The following is a 22,799-nucleotide window of genomic DNA, read 5'->3' as shown; positions in this document are numbered from 1 at the left end:
GGGAAAACATAAGCAAAACTACCTCTTTCATAGGAAAGCATCATAAGGCACTTCCTCAAGTTGCAATCAATAGAAACAGATGTCATGTTAAAGGAGACGATAGGAGGATTGAATAGTATTTGGTTGAGGAGTGATTTTTGAGAAGGGACTGGAAAATATGATAAATATATATAATACAGCATTTTAATTTGCAAATTTGCTTTTCTGGAAGTAGAGATAAAATAGACATGTGATTTCAATTCTATAAAGATTTCTTAAAATGTCGAATCCCTGGTTTTCTTAACAAAGGTTGGAAAGCAATTTGGAACAGTGAACTAACTGCACCGTTTCAAACCAAGTACATCGTTTCAATTCAGTACACTTGTTAGTTAGCTGGTGAAGGGCTTACACAGTTGAACTTTTATAATTCACACTAAAATAGGGCGGGAGCCACTAATGATGGGAGTTCAGTTCAGAATCAGGTTTCAGTTCAGCAGAACAGTTTCACTTTAGTAGAAGACCTTTTAGTTTGTGAAGTCATCAAGCTGTGAGAGTTTGTGTAGAAGGCTGTCAAAACCAAAAGTGCAACTAGCCCTCAGAATGAGAAAGAAATCTCTGGGACATCAAACCTGGAAAGAGTTCAGCAGGAAAATAAAAGTTAAGATAGGAGTAACATTTCGGTAGAGTTCAGGCGTACAAGAACATAAGCACTCGGAGCAGGAGTAGGCCATCAGGCCCTTCAAGCCTCCTCCACCATTCAACAAGATCCTGGCTGATCTGATCGTATCCCTTGCTTCCTCCATTGTTCAAAACAAAATCTATCTTAGCTTTAAAAACATTTACTGAAGTAGCGTCAACTACTTCACTGGGCCAGGAATTCCATAGATTTACAACCCTCTGGGTGAAGATGTTCCTTCTCAGTTTGTCCTACACGTGCTCCCCCTGATCTTGATGCTATGCCCTCTTGTCCTAGTGGAAACATCCTCTCTACGTCCACCTTATCTATTCCCTTCATAATTTTATATGTCTCTATAAGATCCCTCCTTATTCTTCGAAATACCAATGAATATAATCCCAGTCTACTCAGTCTCTCCTCAAAAGCCAAACCCCTCAACTCCAGAATCAACCTGGTGAACCTCCTCTGCACCCCCTCCAGTGCCAGTACATCCTTTCTCGTGAGGAGACCAAAACGGCACGTAGTACTCCAGGTGTGTCCTCACCAGCACCCTATACATCTGCAGCACAACTTCCCTGCCTTAAACACAATCCCTTTAACAATGAAGGACAACATTCCATTTGCTTTCTTAATTACCCATTGTACCTGCAGACCAACCTTCTGTGATTCATGTACAAGGACACCCAGGTCCCTCTGCAAAGCAGCATGTTGCAAGTTTTTACCATTAATAGTCCTTTTTACTGTTACTCCTACCAAAATTTGGAGGACCCGGTGTTGGACTGGGGTGGACAAAGTTCAAAAATTACACAGCGTCAGGTTATGGCCCAACAGGTTTATTTGGAAGTACCAGCTTTCAAAGCGCTGCTCTTTCATCAGGTGGTGGTGGAGCAGGACCATAAGACACAGAATTTATAGCAAATGGTTAGTGTCATGTGACTGAAATATATTAAACAAACTTAGATTAAGTCTTTCACCTTTTAGAATGATTTTGCTAGTTTCGGTTCATTAATAGGTAGATCCCAGAACTCCTTTTAAGTCACATTCCCAAGATAACTTCAGGTTTTCTAACAAAATGTGTCATCTCAGCTCAGGCAATGCATTAAAGGTGTGAGGTTAAAGTCTGTCTGTGTCCTAATCTTCAGTCAGACTGGTTCTATTTCTAAAGTGAGATTAACAGAATCTTATATGGATTGACTGCAGGTTATGCATTTTTTGAGCAAAACAAAATATAATACTGCAAATACAAATTCAACCCATATACTTATATATGTACTTGTGCAGGAGGGACAGAGTGTGCATGTGTGGGTGTGAGTGCATGTGAGAGGGCCTGTGTATGTGTGTGCGTAAGCTTGGTAAAATATGTGTGTGTGTGATGGGGTATAAGACTGTGGGAAACGAAGTCTTGGCGGAGGTGGAGGGTGTGGGTGGTGTCTCGAATGTATGTGGGGAGTTCCTGGACTAGGGGGGATAGGACAGTGTTGAGGTAGGTAGAGATGAGTTTAGTTGGGCAGGAGCATGCTGAGACAATGGGTCGGCAAGGGTGGTCAGGCTTGTCGATCTTGGGAAGGAGGTAGAACCAGGCAGTGCGGGGTTCCCGGACTATGAGGTTGGAAGCTATGGGTGGGAGATCTCCTGAGGTGATGAGGTTCTGTATGGTCTGGGAGATGATGGTTTGGTGATGGGGGGTGGGGTCATGGTCAAGGGGACGTTTGGCTTCAGCGGTGTAGAGGTCAGTGCACCAGACTACCACTGCGCCCCCTTTATCCGCTGGCTTGATGGTGAGGTTGGGATTGGGGCAGAGGGATTGGAGGGCTGAGCGTTATGAGGGTGAGAGGTTAGAGTAGGGGAGGGGGTGGGTAGACAGGTTGAGGCGGTTAATGTCCCGGCGGCAGTTGGAAATGAAGAGGTTGAGGGCAGGTAATAGGCCAGCGCGGGGTGTCCAGGTGGATGCAGTATGTTGGAGATAGGCGAAGGGGTCCTCGGAAGGTGGGCGGGAATCCTGATTGTGAAAGTAAGCTCGGAGGCGGAAGTGACGGAAGAATTGTTCGACGTCACGGCGTGTATTAAATTCATTGATGCGTAGATGGAGGGGGATGAAGGTGAGTCCTTTGCTGAGGACTGATCATTTGTCCTCAGTGAGGGGGAGGTCTGGAGGGAGGGTGTGGTGGTAGGGGGAATGGGGGTGGAGTCATGAGCAGGGGTAGTGTTCTCCTCCGGATTCTGGGGGGTGGGGATTGTGACAGTGGGGTCTGTGGGGGCGTGTCAGCAGAATGCAGGTGAGTGGCGCTGGTGGGGGCCGAAGTGATGGTGACCACGGCAGTAGGGGTGGCGGAAGTCACTGAGCGTGTGGCATCAGTGATGATGTGGGGGGGGGACTGATGTCACGTGTGATGCATGTGTGACACGTCATCTTGGTGTCCAGTTACTAGCGGCTACTGCAAGGGTCGGTGTTGGGTCCACTGCTATTCGTTATTTTTATAAACGACCTGGATGAGGATGTAGAAGGGTGGGTTAGTAAACTTGCGGACGCCACTAAGGTTGGTGGAGTTGTGGATAGTGATGAAGGATGTAGTAGGTTGCAGAGAGACATAGATAGGATGCAGAGCTGGGCTGAGAGGTGGCAAATGGAGTTTAATGTGGACAAGTGTGAGGTGATACAATTTGGCCGGAGTAATTGGAATGCAAAGTACTGGGCTAATGGTAGGATTCTTGGGAGTGCAGATGAGCATAGAGATCTCGGTGTCCATGTACACAAATCCCTGAAAGTTGCCACCCAGACTGACAGGATTGTTAAGAAGGCATACAGTGTTTTGGCCTTTTTTAATAGAGGAATTGAGTTCCGGAACCAGGAGGTTATGCTGCAGCTGTACAAAGTTCTGGTACGGCCACATTTGGAGTATTGTGTACAGTTCTGGTCACCGCATTATGAGAAGGATGTGGAAGCTTTGGAAAGGGTGCAGAGGAGATTTACTAGGATGTTGCCTGGTATGGAAGGAATGTCTTACAAGGAAAGGCTGAGGGCCTTGAGGCTGTTCTCGTTAGAGAGAAGAAGGTTGAGAGGTGACTTAATAGAGACATCCAAGATAATCAGAGGGTTAGATAGGGTGGACAGGGAGAGGCTTTTTCCAGGTATGGGGACGGCAAACACGAGGAGACACAACTTTAAAGTGAGGGGAGATAAGTATAAGACAGATGTCAGAGGTAGTTTCTTTACTCAGAGAGTAGTAAGGGTATGGAATGCTTTGCCTGCATCGGTAGTAGATTTGCCAAGTATAAGTGCATTTAAGTCGTCATTGGACAGGCAATTGGATGTACATGGAATAGTGTAGGTGGGATGGGCTTCAGATTGGTATGACAGGTCGGTACAACATTGAGGGCTGAAGGGCCTGTACTGCGCTGTAATGTTCTATGTTCTAAGAATATAAAGACAGATAGCCAAAGTGAAATGAAAAAGAGTGGCTAAAGTAAACATTGTTCCTTTGGAGCATGAGAAAGGGCATTTCGTTATGTGATATGATTGAATGGCCAAGGCATTGAACAGGTATTTTGTATCGGTCTTCACAGTAGAGGACACCAATAACATGCCAGTAATGGACAAAGAGACGAGGGTGGGTGAGGACCTGGAAACAATCATTATTAAGGAAGAGGTAGTGTCGGGCAACCTAATGGAGCTAAGGATCGATAAGTCTCCTGGCCCTGATGGAATACAGCCCAGGGTATAAAAGAGGTGGCAGGAGAAATAGCAAGCGCATTTCTGGAAATTTTCCAAAATTCACTGGGACAGTTCCAACAGATTAGAAGACAGCAAATGTGACATCACTGTTTAAAAAGGGAGGTAGACAAAAGATGGGGAATCATAGACCGGTTAGCTTAAATTCTTTAATGGGGAAGATGCTTGAGTGTATTAGTGTAGAAGAAATAGCAAGGCATCTGGATAGACATTGGCCGGTTGGGCAGAAGCAGCATGGGTTCATGAGGGGCAGGTCATGCTTAACTAATCTTTTGGAATTCTATGAAGACATTATAAGCATGGTGGACAATGGGGACCCAGTAGATGTGGTGTATCTAGATTTCCAAAAGATCTTCAATAAGGTGCCGCACAAAAGAGTTCTGCATAAGACAAAGATGTATAGTGTTATGGGCACGTCCACTCTCCTGCTCCTCGGATGTTGCCTGACCTGCTGTGCTTTCCAAGTGCCACACTTTTGACTCTGATCTCCAGCATCAGCAGTCCTCACTTTCTCCAAGCAGGAAACAAAGAGTGGGGATAAATGAGTTGTATTCTGGACGGCAATCAGTGATTAGTGGTTTGCCTCAAGGATCAGTGTTGCGACCGCAATTATTCACAATTTATATCAATGATTTGGAGTCCGGGACCACGTGTAGGGTGTCAAAGTTTGCAGATGACACTAAGATGAGTGAGGTAAAAACAATGACTGCAGATGCTGGAAACCAGATTCTGGATTACTGGTGCTGGACGCCTCCTAGCAGAACGCTTTAGGGAACATCTCCGGGACACCCACACCAATCAACCACACCACCCCGTGGCCCAACATTTCAACTCCCCCTCCCACTCTGCCGAGGACATGGAGGTCCTGGGCCTCCTTCACCGCCAGACGCCTGGAGGAAGAACGCCTCATCTTCCCCCTCGGAACACTTCAACCCCAGGGCATCAATGTGGACTTCAACAGTTTCCTCATTTCCACTTCCCCCACCTCACCCTACTTCCAAACTTCCAGCTCAGCACTGTCCCCATGACTTGTCCGGACTTGTCCTACTTGTCTATCTCCTTTTCCACCTATCCACTCCACCCTCTCCTCCCTGACCTATCACCTTCATCCCATCCCCCACTCACCTACTGTACTCTATGCTACTTTCTCCCCACCCCCACCCTCCTCGAGCTTATCTCTCCACGCTTCAGGCTCTCTGCCTTTATTCCTGATGAAGGGCTTTTGCCCGAAACGTTGATTTCGCTGCTCCTTGGATGCCGCCCTGAACTGCTGTGCTCTTCCAGCACCACTAATCCAGAACCAAGATGAACATGTTCCATCAACTACAACCCTTTGTTTTCTTTCAGCAAGCACGGTGGCACAGTGGTTAGCACTGCTGCCTCACAGCACCAGAGACCCAGGTTCAATTCCTGCCTCAGGCGACTGTGTGGAGTTTGCATGTTCTCCCCGTGTCTGCGTGGGTTTCCTCCGGGTGCTCTGGTTTCCTCCCACAATCCAAAGATGTGCTGGTCAGGTGAATTAGCCATGCTAAATTGCCCGTAGTGTTAGGTAAAGGGTAAATGTAGGGGTATGGGTGGGTTGCGCTTCGGCGGGTGGGTGTGGACTTGTTAGGCCGAAGGGCCTGTTTCCACACTGTAAGTAATCTAATCTAATCTAAGCTAAGCCAATTACTGATCCAAACTGCTATGTATCCCACAATCCCATTCCTTCACATTTTGTACAATAGCCTACTGTGGGGAACCTTATCGAACGCCTTGCTGAAATCCATATACACCACATTAACCGGTTTACTCTCATCTACCTGTTTGGTCACTTCGTCAAAAAACTCAACAAGATTTGTTAGGCATGATCTACCCTTCATAAAACTGTGCTGACTGTCCCTGATCAGATTATTCTTTTCTAGATAGTTATAAATCCTATCTCTTATAACCTTTTCCAACACTTTACCAACAACTGAAGTGAGACTCACTGGTCTGTAATTACCAGGGTTGTCTCTACTACCTTTTTTGAACAAGGGAACCACATTTGCTATCCTCCAGTCCTCAGGCACTATTCTTGTAGACAATGATGATTTGAAGATCAATGCTAAAGGCTCGGCAATCTCTTCCCTTGCTTCCCAGAGGATCCTAGGATAGTTCCCATCCGGCCCAGGGGACTTGTCTATTTTCACACTCTGCAGTATTTCTAATACTGTGAACCTCAATCTCTTCTAGTCTAGATGCAAGTATCTCTGTACCTTCCTCGCGAACATTTTCTTTTTCTATAGTGAACACTGTCGAAAAATATTTATTTAGTGCTTCCCCTATTCCTCTGACTCCACAAACATCTTCCCACTATTATCCTTGATTGGCCCTAATTTAACTCTCGTCATTCTTTTATTCCTGACATACCTATGGAAAGCCTTAGGGTTAACCCTGATCCTATCCACCAACAAATTCTCATGTCCCCTCCTGGCTCTTTTGAGGTCTCATTTTAGGTCTTTCCTGACTTCCTTGTAACCCTCAAGCGCCCTAACTGAGTTTTCACATTTTGTCATAACATAAGCCTTCTTCTTCTTCTTGACCAGGGATTCCACTTCCTTAATAAACCATGGCTCATGCGTTCTATATCTCCCTCCCTGCCTGACAGGTACTCACTTATCTAGGACACACAGGAGCTTTTCCTTGAATAAGCTCCACATTTTTAATGTGCTCATCCCCTGCAGTTTCCTTCCCCATTCTACGCTTCCTAAATCGTTCCTAATTGCATCATAATTTCCCTTCCCCCAGCTGTAACTCTTGCTCGGTGGAGTACACCTTTCCCTTTCCATCACTAAAGTAAACCTGACAGAATTGTGATCGCTGTCTCCAAAGTGCTCATCTACTTCCAAATCTAACACCTGGCCAGGCTCGTTACCCAGTACTAAACCTAAAGTGGCTTCGCCCCTTGTAGGCCTGTCTACATACTGTGTCAGGAAGCCTTCCTGCACACACTGGACAAAAACTGACCCATCTATAGTACTCGTACTGTAGTGATCCCAGTCAATATTTGGATAGTTGAAGTCCCCCATGAAACTACCGTGCCTCTCTCACTCCTATCGAGAATCATCTTTGCTATCCTTTCCTCTACATCTCTGGGACTATTTGGAGGCCTACAGAAAACTCCCAGGGTGGTGACTTCTCCTTTCCTGTTTCTAATCTCAGCCCATACTACCTCAGTTAACGAGTCCCCAAACATCCTTTCTACAACTGTAATATTGTCCCTGATCAACAATGCCACACCTCCCCCTCTTTTACCATCTTCTCTGTTCTTACTGAAACATCTGAATCCCAGAACCTGCAACAGCCATTCCTGTCCCTACTCTATCCATGTCTTCATAATGGCCACAACATCGAAGTCCCAGGTACCAACCCACGCTGCCAGTTCACCCACTTTATTTAGGATGCTCCTCGCATTGAAGTACACACACTTCAAACCAGGTTCTCGCTTGCCAGTGTCTGATACTTGATTTTGGAACTCCCTACTCTCACCTGCTTCTGTACCTGTCCTACAATTTTGGTTCCCATCCCCCTGCTGTATTAATTTAAATACACCTTAACAGATATAGTGAATTTCTCCCCCAAGATACTGGTGCCCCTCTGGTTTAGCTGAAGACTATCCTGCTTATAGAGGTCCCACCTCTCCTATTCTAGTTTTTTCTCATATATAAATCGTACTTTTCTTTATAGCTCTTTTTGTCGCTTTCTGTTGACCTTTAAAGTTTTCCCAATCTTCTAGCTTAATGCTGTTTTGGCCACTTTGTATGCCTTCACTTTCAATTTGATAGCTTCCCTTATTCCCTTAGCCCAGGGTATAAAAGAGATGGCGGGAGAAATAGCAAGTGCACTTGTGGAAATTTTCCAAAATTCTCTGGAATATAGTTTTGCTGAGCACTTTGAAAAATTGTTTTGAAAGTCCTCCACTGCTTATCAACTGTCCCACCATAAAGTCTTGGTTTCCAGCATACTTTAGCCAACTCCTCCCTCATCCTATAGTCTGCCTTGTTTAAGCACAGGACCCTGGTATTGGATTTTATCTTCACACTCTCCATCTGTAATCTAAATTCAACCATACTATGATCACTGCTTCCAAGAGGATCCCTCACGATGAGGTCATTAATTATGCCTGTCTCATTACACAGGACCAGATCTAGGATAGCTTGCTCCCTCATCAATTCCATTTCATACCGTTCAAAAAAACTATCGCAGATATACTCAATGACCTCCTCCTCAAGGCTACCCTGACTGGATTAAGGAAGTCTACCAGTCTACATGTAGATTAAAATCCCCCATGATAATTGCCATACCATTTTAACAAGCATTAGTTATTTCTTTATTTAGTGCCCACTCCAAATATGATGTTATTATTTGGTGGCCTATAGACTACACCTATCAGTGACTTTCTCCTCTGAGAATTTCTCATTTCCACTCAAATGGATTCAACCTTATTCTCCATTGAACCTATACCGGCTCTCAGCACCACCCCGTCCTGATGTCGCTCTTCAATATCAGAGCTGCACCACCTCCCTTACCTCCTGTTTGTCCTTACAAAAACTCTGGTACCCCTGGATATTTAACTCCCATTCATAACCATCCTGTAACCACGTCTCCGTAACAGCTACCAGATCATATTCATTTGCGATGATTTGTGGTGTTAACTCATCAACCTTGTTACGAATGCTACGAGCATTCAGGTAAAGTGCCTTTATGCTAGTTTTCATATCCTCATGACTGCCAACATCTCTCATAATATCCCCTGAATTATCCATCTTTTTTACTTCTTTCATAGTCTGCCTTGTAGTTAAACACTCCTGCACACGTGCTAACCTGCTGCTTTCCTTTTTATTTATCATCATACTCCCTGTCATTTCCCCCCCCCCCACCAACGACTCACTTGTTTAAAGTCCTAATGGCCACGCTATTTATCTTTCTTGCTAGAATCCTGGTTCCAGGTTGGTTCAGATGGGGACTAACCCATTGGTACAGATGCCTCCTGTTCCAAAACTGATGCCAATGCCCCATAAAATGGAATGCCTCTTCCCACATCACTCCCTTAGCCATATTTTTACTTTCCTAATTTTCTTATCCCTAAGCCAAGCTGCATGTGGCTGATGTTGTATGTAAAGGATGGTATGAGGAAACAAAGTGAAATTTGGTTCTGTGGATCCAAAACATTGACTCTGCTTTCTCTCTACAGATGCTGCCAGGTCTGCTGAGTTTTCCAGCAATTTTTATTTTTGTTTGTGTTTGAAATTTTGTTTTGCCATGTACGTTATGATCTTTCTCGTTCTTTCTGACAAAGCTGTCATTTATGGAGTTTTTTTGTTTGTGTAATAGATGTATGTTTTTTCTGTTAAAGAACATTAACAAGCCTTCTGGTCAACGTCTTGAATGAGTAAACATCACGATAGTAAACTTTTGAAGTTTTTAAGCTATCGTTGCAGTTTACAATCTTTCCGAGTTTTGTATCATCCGCAAAGTTTATCTTCTGGTTCTAGAGTCCCCATGTCAGGAAAAAACATTCTTCTAGCTTTGACCATGTCAACTCTGAGGATACGAAGCTTTAAGATGACCAATCCTCCTACCTTTGGAAACAGTTTGTTTGTATCTAGCTGTTCAAAATTCATATGGATTTTCAACACCTCGTTTTTAAAACACAAAACAACAGCTATGACAGTTAGGCAACAAACAATTGATTTGCGTTCTCCTGCAAGTCACTTTCTCTCTTTGATGAATACACACCTCCTGTAAAACACAGGCATTGGAATTCAAACATCTCTAGGAAGTGGCATAAGGCCCTTTGCAGTTCAAATAAGGGTATTTCTGGTGTGATTTTTTTTTGAAAAATTCATTCACTCGCAGGTTGAGGGCATCACTGGCTAGGCCATCATTTATTGCCTGGAAGTTGGTTCAGAATCAACCATACTACTATAGGCCCCAGGAGGCAAGGACAGCAATGTCCATTAGTGAACGAGTGATTCATGGTCATCAAAACATTCCTAATTACCATGACTGGATTCAAATCCAGGTGCATAGAGCATTAGTCTGTGTCTCTGGATTAATAGTCCAGTAATAATACCACCAGGCCATTGCCTCCCCTGGGCACCGTCCCTTGTTGTCACGAATATGGTGAACAGAGCAATCTGCTTGCTGTGCTCCAGATCACCAGCTTAGGTACTCTGTCAATACCCAAGGAAAAGGCCACTGCACCATCAGATATCTATGCCATAGCTTCTGCTTTTGAGTAAACACTGATACACTATCTGAATTGGGCACTTTGAAATTTGTCCGTGAGTGTTTGTTCAAAATGATTCTGAAATGATTTTTGATCAGAAAGTGCTTGAACAGGAAGAAAGTTCTTAGACAAATACAGCTGACTGTGGGAAACCAAACACACTGAACTTGTTCAGATTGGGCAATCTAAATTGAGCCCACGGTAGGCACGTTAACAGAAAGGAAGATTTTTTTTGGTAAGGAGTCTGCATAGTCACTAGATAAATAGATTCAACATAAAACCAACAATTTTTAGAAGAACTCGAGCTGTTTTGAGTTTAAGGCATCATTTTAAGTTACCATTTACCATGGAGAATCAAGTTCTCCATATAAACCAATGTTTGTCATATTACAGTTGAAGGCTCTGGCAAAAGGATGCACTGCTGAATAAATGCCTAATAATTTTCTCCTGTTAACTTCATAAAACATCTGAAGGGATTTCACAGGAGAATTATAAGAGAAGATATGACGCTAAGCTTCATATGAAAATATTAGGACAAGCAATCAAAACATTTGGTCAAAAAGGAGAGTTTTAAGGAATGTGTTGAAAGATGAGAGTTGTCAGAAAGGGATTCCAGAGATTAGGGCCCAGGCAACTGAAGAGATAGCCACCAATGATGGAGCGGTGATAATCAGAAATGGTCAAGGCAGCTTTAGAGTTGCACAGATATCTTGGAGAGTTGTGTAACTGGGGCAATGTCAAAGGGCATTTGATATAGATATAAATACAAACCAAGCTTGCTTAAGGGTGGCTGAAAGATAAGCATGGTGCCTGCAGAGGCTGTGTGTATGACCTATTAGGCCATGTCCAAGACATGCATACATTTGTTGCCGATAGGTTAATCATTCGGTCAGGAGAGGAGGAGGAATAACCCAGACTAATAGACAATCTACTCCAAGCCCTCTCTCCTGCATGAAATCCTCCAAAGCCAACTCGGCATGTGCACCAACACAAAGTCTGTGTTATTTAAACCTTAGCTTGGCTCCAGTTCTCTAGCAGCCAAGACTTGAGGCCTGGTCTGTATCATTCTCTCTGCTTCTTACAAGAGGCAGAAAGCTCTCATTACTTAGCCCTGTTGCTTGTCTCTTTTTATTGGTAACCTTTATGAATTACTCATTTCTTAAGCTATCAATTTAGCATTTTCATTAATCTTAAACAAATAATGTTTTCTTCATACTGCAACTTCTATTTTAAAATGTATCATTCATTAAAAGTTGTGTCAAATCTTACCTTTATAAAATCGGCTCATTAGCTCACTGAGTGACAGGAACACTGAAATAGAGGGCCCTCACACAAAAAGGCTGAATAACTGATAAACATCAGTCAGTCGTGTATTAACCTTAAACACATATTTATTTTTATCAAATATGAAAAACACATTGTATTACACTATATTTGAAACAATTCTCTTCACCAACACAAGGTATATAACCGAGTACAATTAAAATAATTTCAACAAAGTATTAATCTAAGTTTGCTTCCTGCATTCCTATCACAGGCTTAATCAACATTTACAAATAGGATAGGGCCGGTTTCTTTGAAGCAAGAACAATAGAAAATATTATCTGACTTCAGCTCCTGATTATTTTCACCACCACCTCATCATAGAATAACACCATTTAGAAACAGGCCATTCAGTCCACTCCTGTACAGTCTTTCAGAAAGGGCGATGTCACTGCTCTCTCACCATAGCAAGGCATTTTTTTGTCAGCTGAAGTATTCATCTAAAACCCATATTGAAGATCGCTATTGAATCTCCACCTTTCTAAGCCAAATATTCCAGTTCATAACTCAATGCATGAAAAACACCCTCCATTCCATTCTGCTTCCTTTGCAAATTATCTTAAACATGGTAACCAACTCTCTTGGCCCTGCAAACAGCTTCTGCTTATTTACTTTTTTCAAAAACTTTCAGCTCTTAAACATCTCCATAAATTTCCCTGCTATGCTCAGAGGAGAACAATCCCAGCCTCTCCACAGAACTGGAGTCTCTCGACCTAGTTCCATTCTAATAAATCTCCGCTGAACTTACTCTGGCATCTTCACCACCTGCTAACATGCAATGCCAAGAATTGAACACAAGATTCCGGCTGGAGACTACCCAGTGATTTGTAACATTTAGCATTACTTCCATGCTTTTAAATGTTTTACTTCTACTTATAAAGTCCTCCATCTTAATTCAAGAAACCTCTGTTTATGGTTACAAGGCACAAGATGCTCCATAAATCTAAACTGTTTTTTTTAAACTGTACAGAGTGATCCAACTCCAGAATTTTATTCTTGACTACCATAGCTCTTTCATTAGCATAGGAGCAGAGCGCAAACACCACACAAATAAAAACCTTTGCTCCAAATTCTCAGGGACATTTGATTCATAAATATTGTGAATCATTCTGGGACAAGTGAACAAGCATCTTGGCTCAGAATAATATGGAGACTCCAGACTTTCCGACTCTATTAAACCTGATCTCTTAATTAGCTTCAGGCACACATGAAAACTTGTGTAGGTGCTGAAGAATATCCTGAAAATCCAACTCAATTCACTTTAGTCATAAGTGCAATAGAAGAAAACAACAACAAACTGTCCAAATTAGTCTTTTAGACCAGATGTATTTCAATAACATGGAGAAAATATACCTTATTAGACAGGATTAAGGTGTTATGTAGGATAATTTAATATATTAATTAAGGCCTAGAATATGAGAGCAGGGAAGTTATGCTAGAACTGTATAAAACACAAGTTAAACCACAATTAAAGTATAATGTTCTGGCCACCAGAATACAGGAAATGTGGTACCAAACCAGAGAGGAAATGGTGGCGATTCACTGAGGAATGGAGAACTTTAGTTGTCAGGAAAGATCAAATAGGCTGGGGTTATTTTCTTCATTAGTGAGGAGGCTAATGGGAGATTTAATTAGCATGTACCAAATTACAAACTGTGTGGGCGGTAAGGACCTACTTCCCTTAGCAAAGGTGCAAATAACCAGGGGTCTGAGATTTAAAATAATTGTATAAAGAGTTAGAACAGAGTTGAAGACAAGTTTTCTTTCACCCAGCAGATGGTGAGGATATGGAAGTCACTGCCTGAAAAAATGATAGAAACAGAAATCCTCATCATGTTGGAAAATGTACTTGGGTATAAGCAACAGGTTTAGGGTAATAAACTATTAACTGAAAGGTGGGATCAGACAGGTCTTTCTAGGTGGATACCACCTCTGAGCTGTTAAATTTCTATGCTTCCATGTTCCTATGCTAAAAAACAGCAGTAACCATTTAAACAAAGCGACAGCCAGATGTGAAGATTTTCAGTTCTATCTCATTGCTGTAACAGAATGTAATTTGTTCCTGAAGCTGAACACACTCATAGCGTTTTAATAAATTAGCAACGAAACAAAGGCTTTGCCTGTGGTGATGTCAGAGGATGCAATTTCCCCCACTGATGAATTGAACACTGGTATCAATAACCGTAACATAGCAACTGCTAACAACATCCAATTCGACAGAACTGCATGCTGAAAGTAAGAGGCCTTTCTAACACTACTATATGAAGTTCAATTAAGTGGATCAAAATTTAATGTTTATATGGACAAGAACAATGTTATCTGTTGTTAATGGGTTTTGGTGTGCATCTTGTTATTGTTGGGATGCAAAGTAGGCATTTATTTCCCAACCAAAGGTATCATAAGAGGGGAAAGCTGTTAGGGAGTGTATTCGAGACATAAGGCCCAATAGCCAAAGGTGAGGACACCAATTGTGAAGTGTCAAAACTTGAGCGATACTCAAGAGGCCAGACTTTGTGAAATGCAGAGATGTTGGAGGATTGTGGGGCAAAGGCAATCTGTAAGCCAGTTAGCACTCTTTTCTCCTGCAATAAACATGATGGTGATTGTTTCAAATTTGGTATTCTTGTGTTTGTCCTGATGGGTGTGAGGTTTAAGGCATCAGCATCATTCATGTCATGTAGTACCAAGCAGTCTGTCAGAAACCAAGGTTGTGTCAGTCTGTTTCAGGCTCAGGCAACTGCTGGGAAAAGGGGTGGCGCAACTGGCCAGAGAACAGGGTTTGTACTATTAGCTGGATTCACCATCAGCTGCAGTCACACAATACCGAACCATTTCAATGAATGGAGACTTCTCACTACCTCCTCCACAGCGTCACTGCAAAGACACGGATGGAGTGTTCAGTTTTTAATGTGACCAATACCAGAACAATTGTTAACAGGCTGCAAATGGCCCTTTTATACGACAGGGTTGACTGAGATAGCACAAGTGCTATTGACAATAACAATGCCGTTGTAATAACCGGGGATATAGAGCATCAATGAATGCCTTCTAAAACAGGATGTCCATTCACTGAATCTCACATAAACTGCAGTTATTACAAAAGCAATGTGAACAGCCTTCCTGTCAGTTTGCTTACAGGAGGTTCAGAGGGTTACCAGAAAGTATCCAGGAATTAGGTTAGTCTGCTGGGTACAACAATGCACTAAAGCTCAGGAGCAAAATCCTTAGCTTTTTAAAGGAATTCCGTATGCTTTTTCAAACAACTTCTCTCAACTTTCTATTTAACTTCAGAGCTACTGGAATTAAGGAAAAAGATTTTTTGGCTTAGTGAGGTAGTTATAAGTAACATTTGAGACCTGCAACTAAAGCTGGAAATCAGGGATATTCTGGAGGAAATGCTCAGTGGGCTGGGTCTGTGCCCATTCCAGTGTAGAAGAATAGAAGTGGTTTTATTAATCCTGCGAGACTGTGACAAGCCGGATACCATAGGGATGTTTCCCCTAATGGGGGAATCCAAAGCAATGTTAAAATGAAGGGTTTCCCATTAAGGCTGAGACGAGGAGTTTCTTTTCTCTCTCTCAGAGGGTTTTCAATCTTTGGAATTCTCCGTCCCAGACAGCAGCGGAATCTGAGTCACCGACTATACTCAAGGCCGAGATCATTAAACCATTGATTGACAAGGCTGTCAAGGGTTATGGGAGGCAGATAAGAAAATGCAGTAAAGGCCACAGTCAGTTCAGCCATGATCTTATGGAATGGCGGAGGGGCCAAATGGCCAATTTTTTGCATCTAAATTTTATGTTCTTGGGAACACAAAGGGTTAGCACTGTGGTCTCACTACTCAGGCCCAACACTAAACAACATTGACAGTACACCCTGAAGTGTGACAAGAAATTACAGAGATTTATTTATTGTAACTCGAACAGTTACGTGAAACCTGTCACATACATGATGCTGCTGGATCTGCTCCACACACGAATGCAGTCCATCCAAAACAAAATCACAACACACTCATGAACTGCCTTCAATGGAAGTGCCTCATCAATTTAACAAGGGTATTAATAAGGTGAAATAGCAGAAGCACCCTGCTTCCTTCAGTTGTTACTGACAAGAGAAAAATGCTGTCAAAAAGGTTTGCATCTTGCAGTCATCAGTATTGATGAAAGAATGCCAAATTTCAAAGGTGGCAAATACTTCTAAATATGTGAGGAACAACAGTTCCCTGATGCATTCTCTATTTTACTCTTAACTGAGAGATGACTTGCTGATCAATTAGCACCTTTTTCTCATTCAATATGAATTGTTGCTCCCTTTGAAATTTGGCATTCTTGAAACTGCCCTGATGAGTGCGAGAAGAAAGGCCTTAATAGCTTATTCCTTTTTCTCAGAAATACTCAAATTCTTTCCTATCAAGTGACTATTCCTCTTAATTTCTGTACACGCTTCATGATCACTGGGTCATTCAATGCTACATATACCAAATACCGTGCTTTGTATATGGAAATTCAAGCTAACAATTATCAATTAATTTGGAATTGCTAAATTGCATGTTTATTTGAAAGAAGCTACTTTGCTTTTATAACATCAAAGATATGCACCACAATTATTTTCATTCTCCACCAAGAGAGTATTGAAAACTTATTAAGAGAATGTAGTGTTGTTTAACCAGCAATTACACATTATAGTATATCTAGCAGTTTCTTATTCTTTGTGAAATGACTAATTCTTCTGTATAAGTATAAAACCACTGGATGTTTTTAAAGGCAATTCACACTCAACTGGGTGACACCTGATGGCACAGATTACAAAAACTCTCACCCTTTTAATTGCAGGTTCTAATGGCTTGAAAGAAAATGAATCAAAATATAGAATTTGGTATCTGAAGAAAATGATCAAGTGCTTTGAAAACCGATCAAAACTCAGTCTAAAATACAGCCTTAGGTAATTAGGGTCAAGCAGAGGTTCTCCAGTTCCTTAAACCTTCTATTACCCCTCAAAATTTATAATTTGTAAGCCACAAACATTTTCAAACCCAAAAACAAATATAGATCAAAAGACCATTCATCCCATCCTACCACAGATGCATTTGCATTTATGAAGCACCTTTGACTAGGTTAAAAACATTGCAAGGTGCTACACATCATAAAATTCATTTCAATGACTATTATAGTTATCAATCTTTCCCTTACGTACTTGAAGGAGAAAATTAGGCAGGGCTATGATGAAAGGGCTAGGGGGAATGGGCCTAATTGCACAGTGCTTTCAGAATGTAAAGGACAAAATAACCTTCACTCTATGCTGCATCATTCTACATTTGTGTACATGTGAATTTGTGCTTCCCATATTAGTTTGTAGGTCCTGGATTTGATTAATGATGCAGTACTTCCAAAGCAAAACATTTCTATTGAATTCATGTTTCCCATACTAGAGCTTATATCAGTCAGAACACAAATTTATAACGCTTTTGTATAAAGATTATAAAGCTTTCAATTGCATGTTTCCCCAAGACTAATGAAATTGAAGGCCACAGATATTATGAAATGTCAGAAATAAAGCCCCAGTTCTATATAAACACCTTTAAACATGTTTGTGAGGTGATTGTCTGGTAACCTCTCCAGGTGTCTAGAAACATTCTACCAAGTATGGGCTTGTTGGGGCAGGCACCAAAACTGACATGATAATGTTCACACTGGATGCAATAAAATTGTTAGGTATCCAGTGAGAATTCACCAAATAATTTTCTGAAATCATCAACAACACAGGGACAGGCAAAGACCATTTGGTCATATATCAAAGGAATAGGCCATCTGGCCTATTGCATGTATGCAATTCTTGAAGCGAATTATGCAATTCAGCCCACCACCCGCTCTTTCCTTATACACCTGTCAACTTCCTTTCAAGTGTTTGTCCAAATTTTTGAATCTGCTTCCCACAGATCAGATCAGATTGCAGCCAGGGCAGACCAGATCACAGCAGCTTGTACTTACCTCACAGCAATATGACGAGAGCATCATAACCGGACACTTGCTCATCCTGCAACCTCCCCCACTTCACCACCTCCTCAACCAAGTAACTTTTGACAGAGGTTAAATTTAAAAAAAGGATAAATAAGGGAACTAAGACATAGAAAGATTCCTCTCCAACTCCCTCTCATAAAATTAAAACTAGCCCTGAAGAATCCAGTGTTATCCCTAATAATCTAACATTTGAAATGATCTCTGCCCCGGAAAAGAACCTGACCAGATTCTTCTTTAAGGCAGAAGCTTAACAGCAGCCATATCAGTCCATAACACATTCCAGAGGCTCTCTATACGTGAAATCTATCAAAATATCCTCCAGCAAATACCGAGCAACTGAATATCTCTTCTAATCTACAATGACAAAACTGCCAATTCAAAATAAGCAGGTCATTACTGAATCATTGCTTCAGGAAATATACTCCAAATAGGTAGAACAAAAACCCATTATTATTTTAAAATACTGGGGAACACATTTATAATTACGTAGTTATATATCATGGTCAACAGAATAAGGGATTGTAGCAAACTTAAGATATAATTCACATTCCTTCCCAATATCACTTGCAATTCTGTTACCTCAATTCTGCTTTCTATATTTTTGTATAAATTTGAAAACATCACTGGAGCAGTTGCCTCTCTGCTTATTTTGATTTGCCAGATTTGTAATTGTTTTGAATTCAGAGTAGAAACTAACACAATTACTGGCGATGTACTTGGGAATATTGTGACTAATAAATCAGGGTGTTGTACAATAAACATTTCATTATTTCCAAAATGTTAACATTCATGTTTAATCCAAATTTAAAACATAGTAGACAGGCATGAGTCAGTTCACACAGAAGCACTGCAAACAATTACTTTAACTTTCCACAGACAAATAAGGCCACAATATTGCCAGTTAATTGTGTGCAGATTCCCAAATTCAAAATATTCTCTCAAAAGGAAAAGTTTTTTTTCCAGTGCTGGGAGGATTGAGAACTAGTGGGCACAGATTTTAAATAGCAAAAGAACCAGAGGGTGAGATCATGAGAATTCATTTCATGCAGCAAGTTATGAATTAGAACGAATCACCTGAAATGACAGTGTAAACAAATTCAAAAGTAAGTCAAAGTGGAATTGGTAAATAACTGAAAACATAAAATTGCCAGCCTTTAAGGCAAGTGCAGAGGACCTGAAGCTCACTAAACAGTTCAACCAAACAGCTGGAACAGAAATAATGGGTTAACGGTCTCTCTTTTGTGCTGGACTATTTTCAAAGCAATTTGATTATTAATTATAAACAATTAGGCGCAAATGAAATCAGAGGAATAGGCTGTAAACCTCTCTCGCATGTTCTGTCATTCCATAAGGTCATGTCCAATCTTTTACCACTTTATTCCCATATCCCTTAGTGTGTAAGCAAAGTCTCTCTGTCTGTCTTGAGTATGTTGATTGGTTGACATCCATAACTCTCTGTGGTTGAGAAATCTCTATCTTAAATAGCTGATCCTTTATCCTGGGGCAATAACTACACTCTAGCTTCTCCAGTCAGAGGGGACCAGCCTCTCAGCATCAATTCCATCAAGCCTTCTCAGTGTTCAAGACATTTCCTCATCAACTTGCTCAGAAATGTTAGTACAGACTGCTGGGAGCAGGTAGGACTTGAAACCAGGCCTCCAGGCCCAAAAGCATGGACACTACCATTGTGCCACAAGACACACCTTCTCAGTACTTCTTTAAATTCTAATTAAGTTACCTCTCATTCTTCCAAACTCCAGAACTATGTTCCTTTCCACTCAATCCCTCCTCATTGAATAACCTGGTATAGCAGTAAAATGTTCACAGAGCAGCTAAAAGAATGTTATTCTTACATTCAAACGTAACTTAAAGCATACTTAGTTATCTACTGACACTAAATCGCATAATAATTTTGTGTGATAACTGATCTATATCAATTCTGTGGTTTAATATCTCAAGTAGTAACTTAAAATGTCAGTTCAAATAAGTTCTGAAATATTCTGTCTGGTAGCAATCATTTATGTTTATTGTCTGTATGTTAAATAAAACTTGTAGATGGTGAAATGACCAGCATCTCAAAACTCTCCATCTCTCTCTTCTATTACAGGCTATTCTATTACAGGCTATTCTAACCTTTTTGACAAAGTCAATTTCTGCTACTGTGGCATTGCGTCAAATGTTGTCTGATAAGGTAATAATTTCCATGGACTTAGCAAAGCACAGGCTGCTCTCTCAGTAGAGAGATGACTGGAGGTGGTTTTAACCAAGTATTATCGCATGTCAGGCAAGAGAAAAGTTGTGAAGAAATGTCCTTCATGGTAAACTCAACTAATACAGGAATTGAACCCACACTGTTGTTATCTCTTTGCATTACATTCCTGATGAAGGGCTTATGCCTGAAAACCTGACTCTCCTGCTCCTTGGATACTGCCTGACCTGCTGTGCTTTTCCAGCACCACCCTTTTGGACTCATTACAACTCAACTATTCAGCAAACTGAGCTAACCAACTCCCTTCATCCAGTAACCCTCCTTTGAAGTACAGTGATGTTTTTCAATATTAAAAGAGGCTTCATAAATGCAAGTAATTGTACATGGTGGATAGATATACTGAAAATAAGCATTGGTAGAATAGAGAACTTTAGAAAATTAGTTCACGCATAAATACTAAATAGTTGTCAAAACTACTCCAAGCATACAGCTTTCCAGTACAAGTAACAATAAAAGGTATTTAGGACACCTTGCTTAAGTTTTGTCAGTACAATAACTTACATCAATACTGAAGCTCAACATCAAATCAAGGAAATGTTAGATTAGATTCCCTACAAGTCCACACTGACCTTCCAAAGAGTAACCCACCCAGACCCATTTCACTCTGACTAATGCAGCTAACACTATAGGCAATTTAGCATAGCCAACTCACCTGACCTGCACATCTTTGGACTGTGGGAGGAAACCCACGCAGACAATGTGCAAACTCCACACAAACAGTCGCCCAAGGCTGGAATCAAACCTAGGACCCTGGTGCTGTGAGGCAGCAGTGCTAACAACTGAGCCACCGTGCCACCCATTGGGCATCACAAGCAGAAAATTAGGAAACACTTTGCTTACAAGACGGCTGCACAAAACAAAACAGGCTTCTCAGCATCTCCACCGTAAAAAATATTTTTATGCAATGAGTTCTGACAACTTGGAATGTCTAGTCTGAGAAGGCAGTGGGAGCAGATACAACAGCAACTTTCTGAAGGGATTGTATATTACTTGAAAGTGAGAAAGTTGCAGGGATTTGGCCTAATTAGTCAGCTCTTTCAAAGAGTCAGCACAGGCACGATAGACCTAATGGCCTCCTTTGGTGGATTTTTATTCTTGCTGATATACATATACATAACTGCAAAATAGGGGAAGAGAGGTGTCATATTCATTTTTAACATTTGTTTAAGATAGTTAAGCAACTGATGATCATTGCAAATCTCAAAAGCTATTCCAATAGCATGGTGAAAACAGTGAAGAGTTAAGGAAATCCCAAATAAAGTAATTCACCTTTTGAGAACACAGACATGTATTCTTCGAATATACAATGTACATGAAATATATGCAATTAAGGAAATGCATGAAAAATACAAAATACTTCTGTAACTTCTCTTCTGTTTGGGGATGAATCTATCATACTCCTGGAGGTGATTGTAAGCATACTGCCTGGGTATGTTTGCAAATAAGAAAAACTTATTTAACATGTTATTTGCTACTGTGAATTTATTTTACTGGAATGTGGAATTTAACTAATAGACATTTGTGATATATATACCAAATAAACATGAATACAATATATATCAATGCACACACACACATATATATATATAGCTCTGTACACGTATACATATATTGGCAAACACAGCCACACTGACAGAATCAGGATCATCCCAACACAGAGACAGTGACACTTGTTCGCTTCCTCCCTCCTGTACAGGAGTGGGATTTGTAAAAGCCATCCATCCCTTCCCGGGACTCTGCATCTCTGCCAGCTCCGCGGTTGGTACTGAGTGTTAGCCAGGCCCCAAGCGGTGACAATGAGAGAGAAAGAGAAAGGAATGAAGGAGAGAGAGAGAGAGAGGGGCCGGCTCTCCGGTAGCTGCAGCGAAAGGACAGGCGGAGCTGACTCACCACAAAGACCGAGGTCCGAACCACCTCGGAGACACTCTGCCGGAGCTCAGCTGCGGTGCCAGGTTTGCTCAGAGCCCTGGTGAACCTCCGTGTTTCCTGAGCCATGGGCTCTCCTAACATAACCCCGGAGGGTCAGGCTCGGCCTCCAGACTTTCCACCTTCTCCTCGCAGCTTCCTGAACACCTCCAGCAAGACTCACATCCTCCTCGACCCAATTCCTGTTCCCTCTCGTCAGTGTTCCTGCGTCTGCTCTCCAGCCCCTGTCTCTTGAGCTTTGAAAGGTGCTCAATCAGGCGGTAGGACTGGGGCTGCTTAAATCTTACAAGAAAGGACAAAAATGATCACTCCCGGTGTGACTTGTGCAATCTACCCTCCTGTAGCAGAGGAGAGAGCTTGTACTGCGTAATCTCTACTGCCCTCTCTCTCCCCATCAACTGTCTACACCCCAGGTAGAGAGAAAATAACAATAGGATTGTCTATGAACAAATCAGTTCTCTCCTAAGTTATGCAGAGCAAAAAGATCATTGAAACTTCTTCAAAAGCAAAACCCCTAACCATCTTTCTGGATGCGAACTGAATCCTGCTGCAACTGACTGTTTTAATTGATTGTTTCCAGCAGATGATTCTGTGGTTTCATTTCAAAGAAATCCATATTTACATTT

At 41.6% G+C, this 22,799-nt stretch overlaps 1 protein-coding gene across 2 annotated transcripts in view; it reads right to left on the bottom strand.

Moving 5' to 3' along the window:
- The window catches only part of LOC132816381 (dedicator of cytokinesis protein 9-like), a 349,182-nt gene extending 326,657 nt beyond the window's left edge, over positions 1-22,525 (bottom strand). For both annotated transcript variants that reach the window (XM_060825856.1, XM_060825860.1), the window contains exon 1: positions 22,138-22,525. In XM_060825856.1, the coding sequence (XP_060681839.1) occupies positions 22,138-22,257 (120 nt within the window). In that variant the 5' untranslated portion in view covers positions 22,258-22,525. The remainder of the gene's footprint in view (positions 1-22,137) is intronic.
- Between the last annotated feature and the right edge of the window lie 274 nt (positions 22,526-22,799).

The sequence above is a fragment of the Hemiscyllium ocellatum genome, chromosome 6, assembly GCF_020745735.1.
Source record: "Hemiscyllium ocellatum isolate sHemOce1 chromosome 6, sHemOce1.pat.X.cur, whole genome shotgun sequence".
NCBI lineage: Eukaryota > Metazoa > Chordata > Chondrichthyes > Orectolobiformes > Hemiscylliidae > Hemiscyllium > Hemiscyllium ocellatum.
This window is presented reverse-complemented; position numbering and strand designations above follow the sequence as displayed.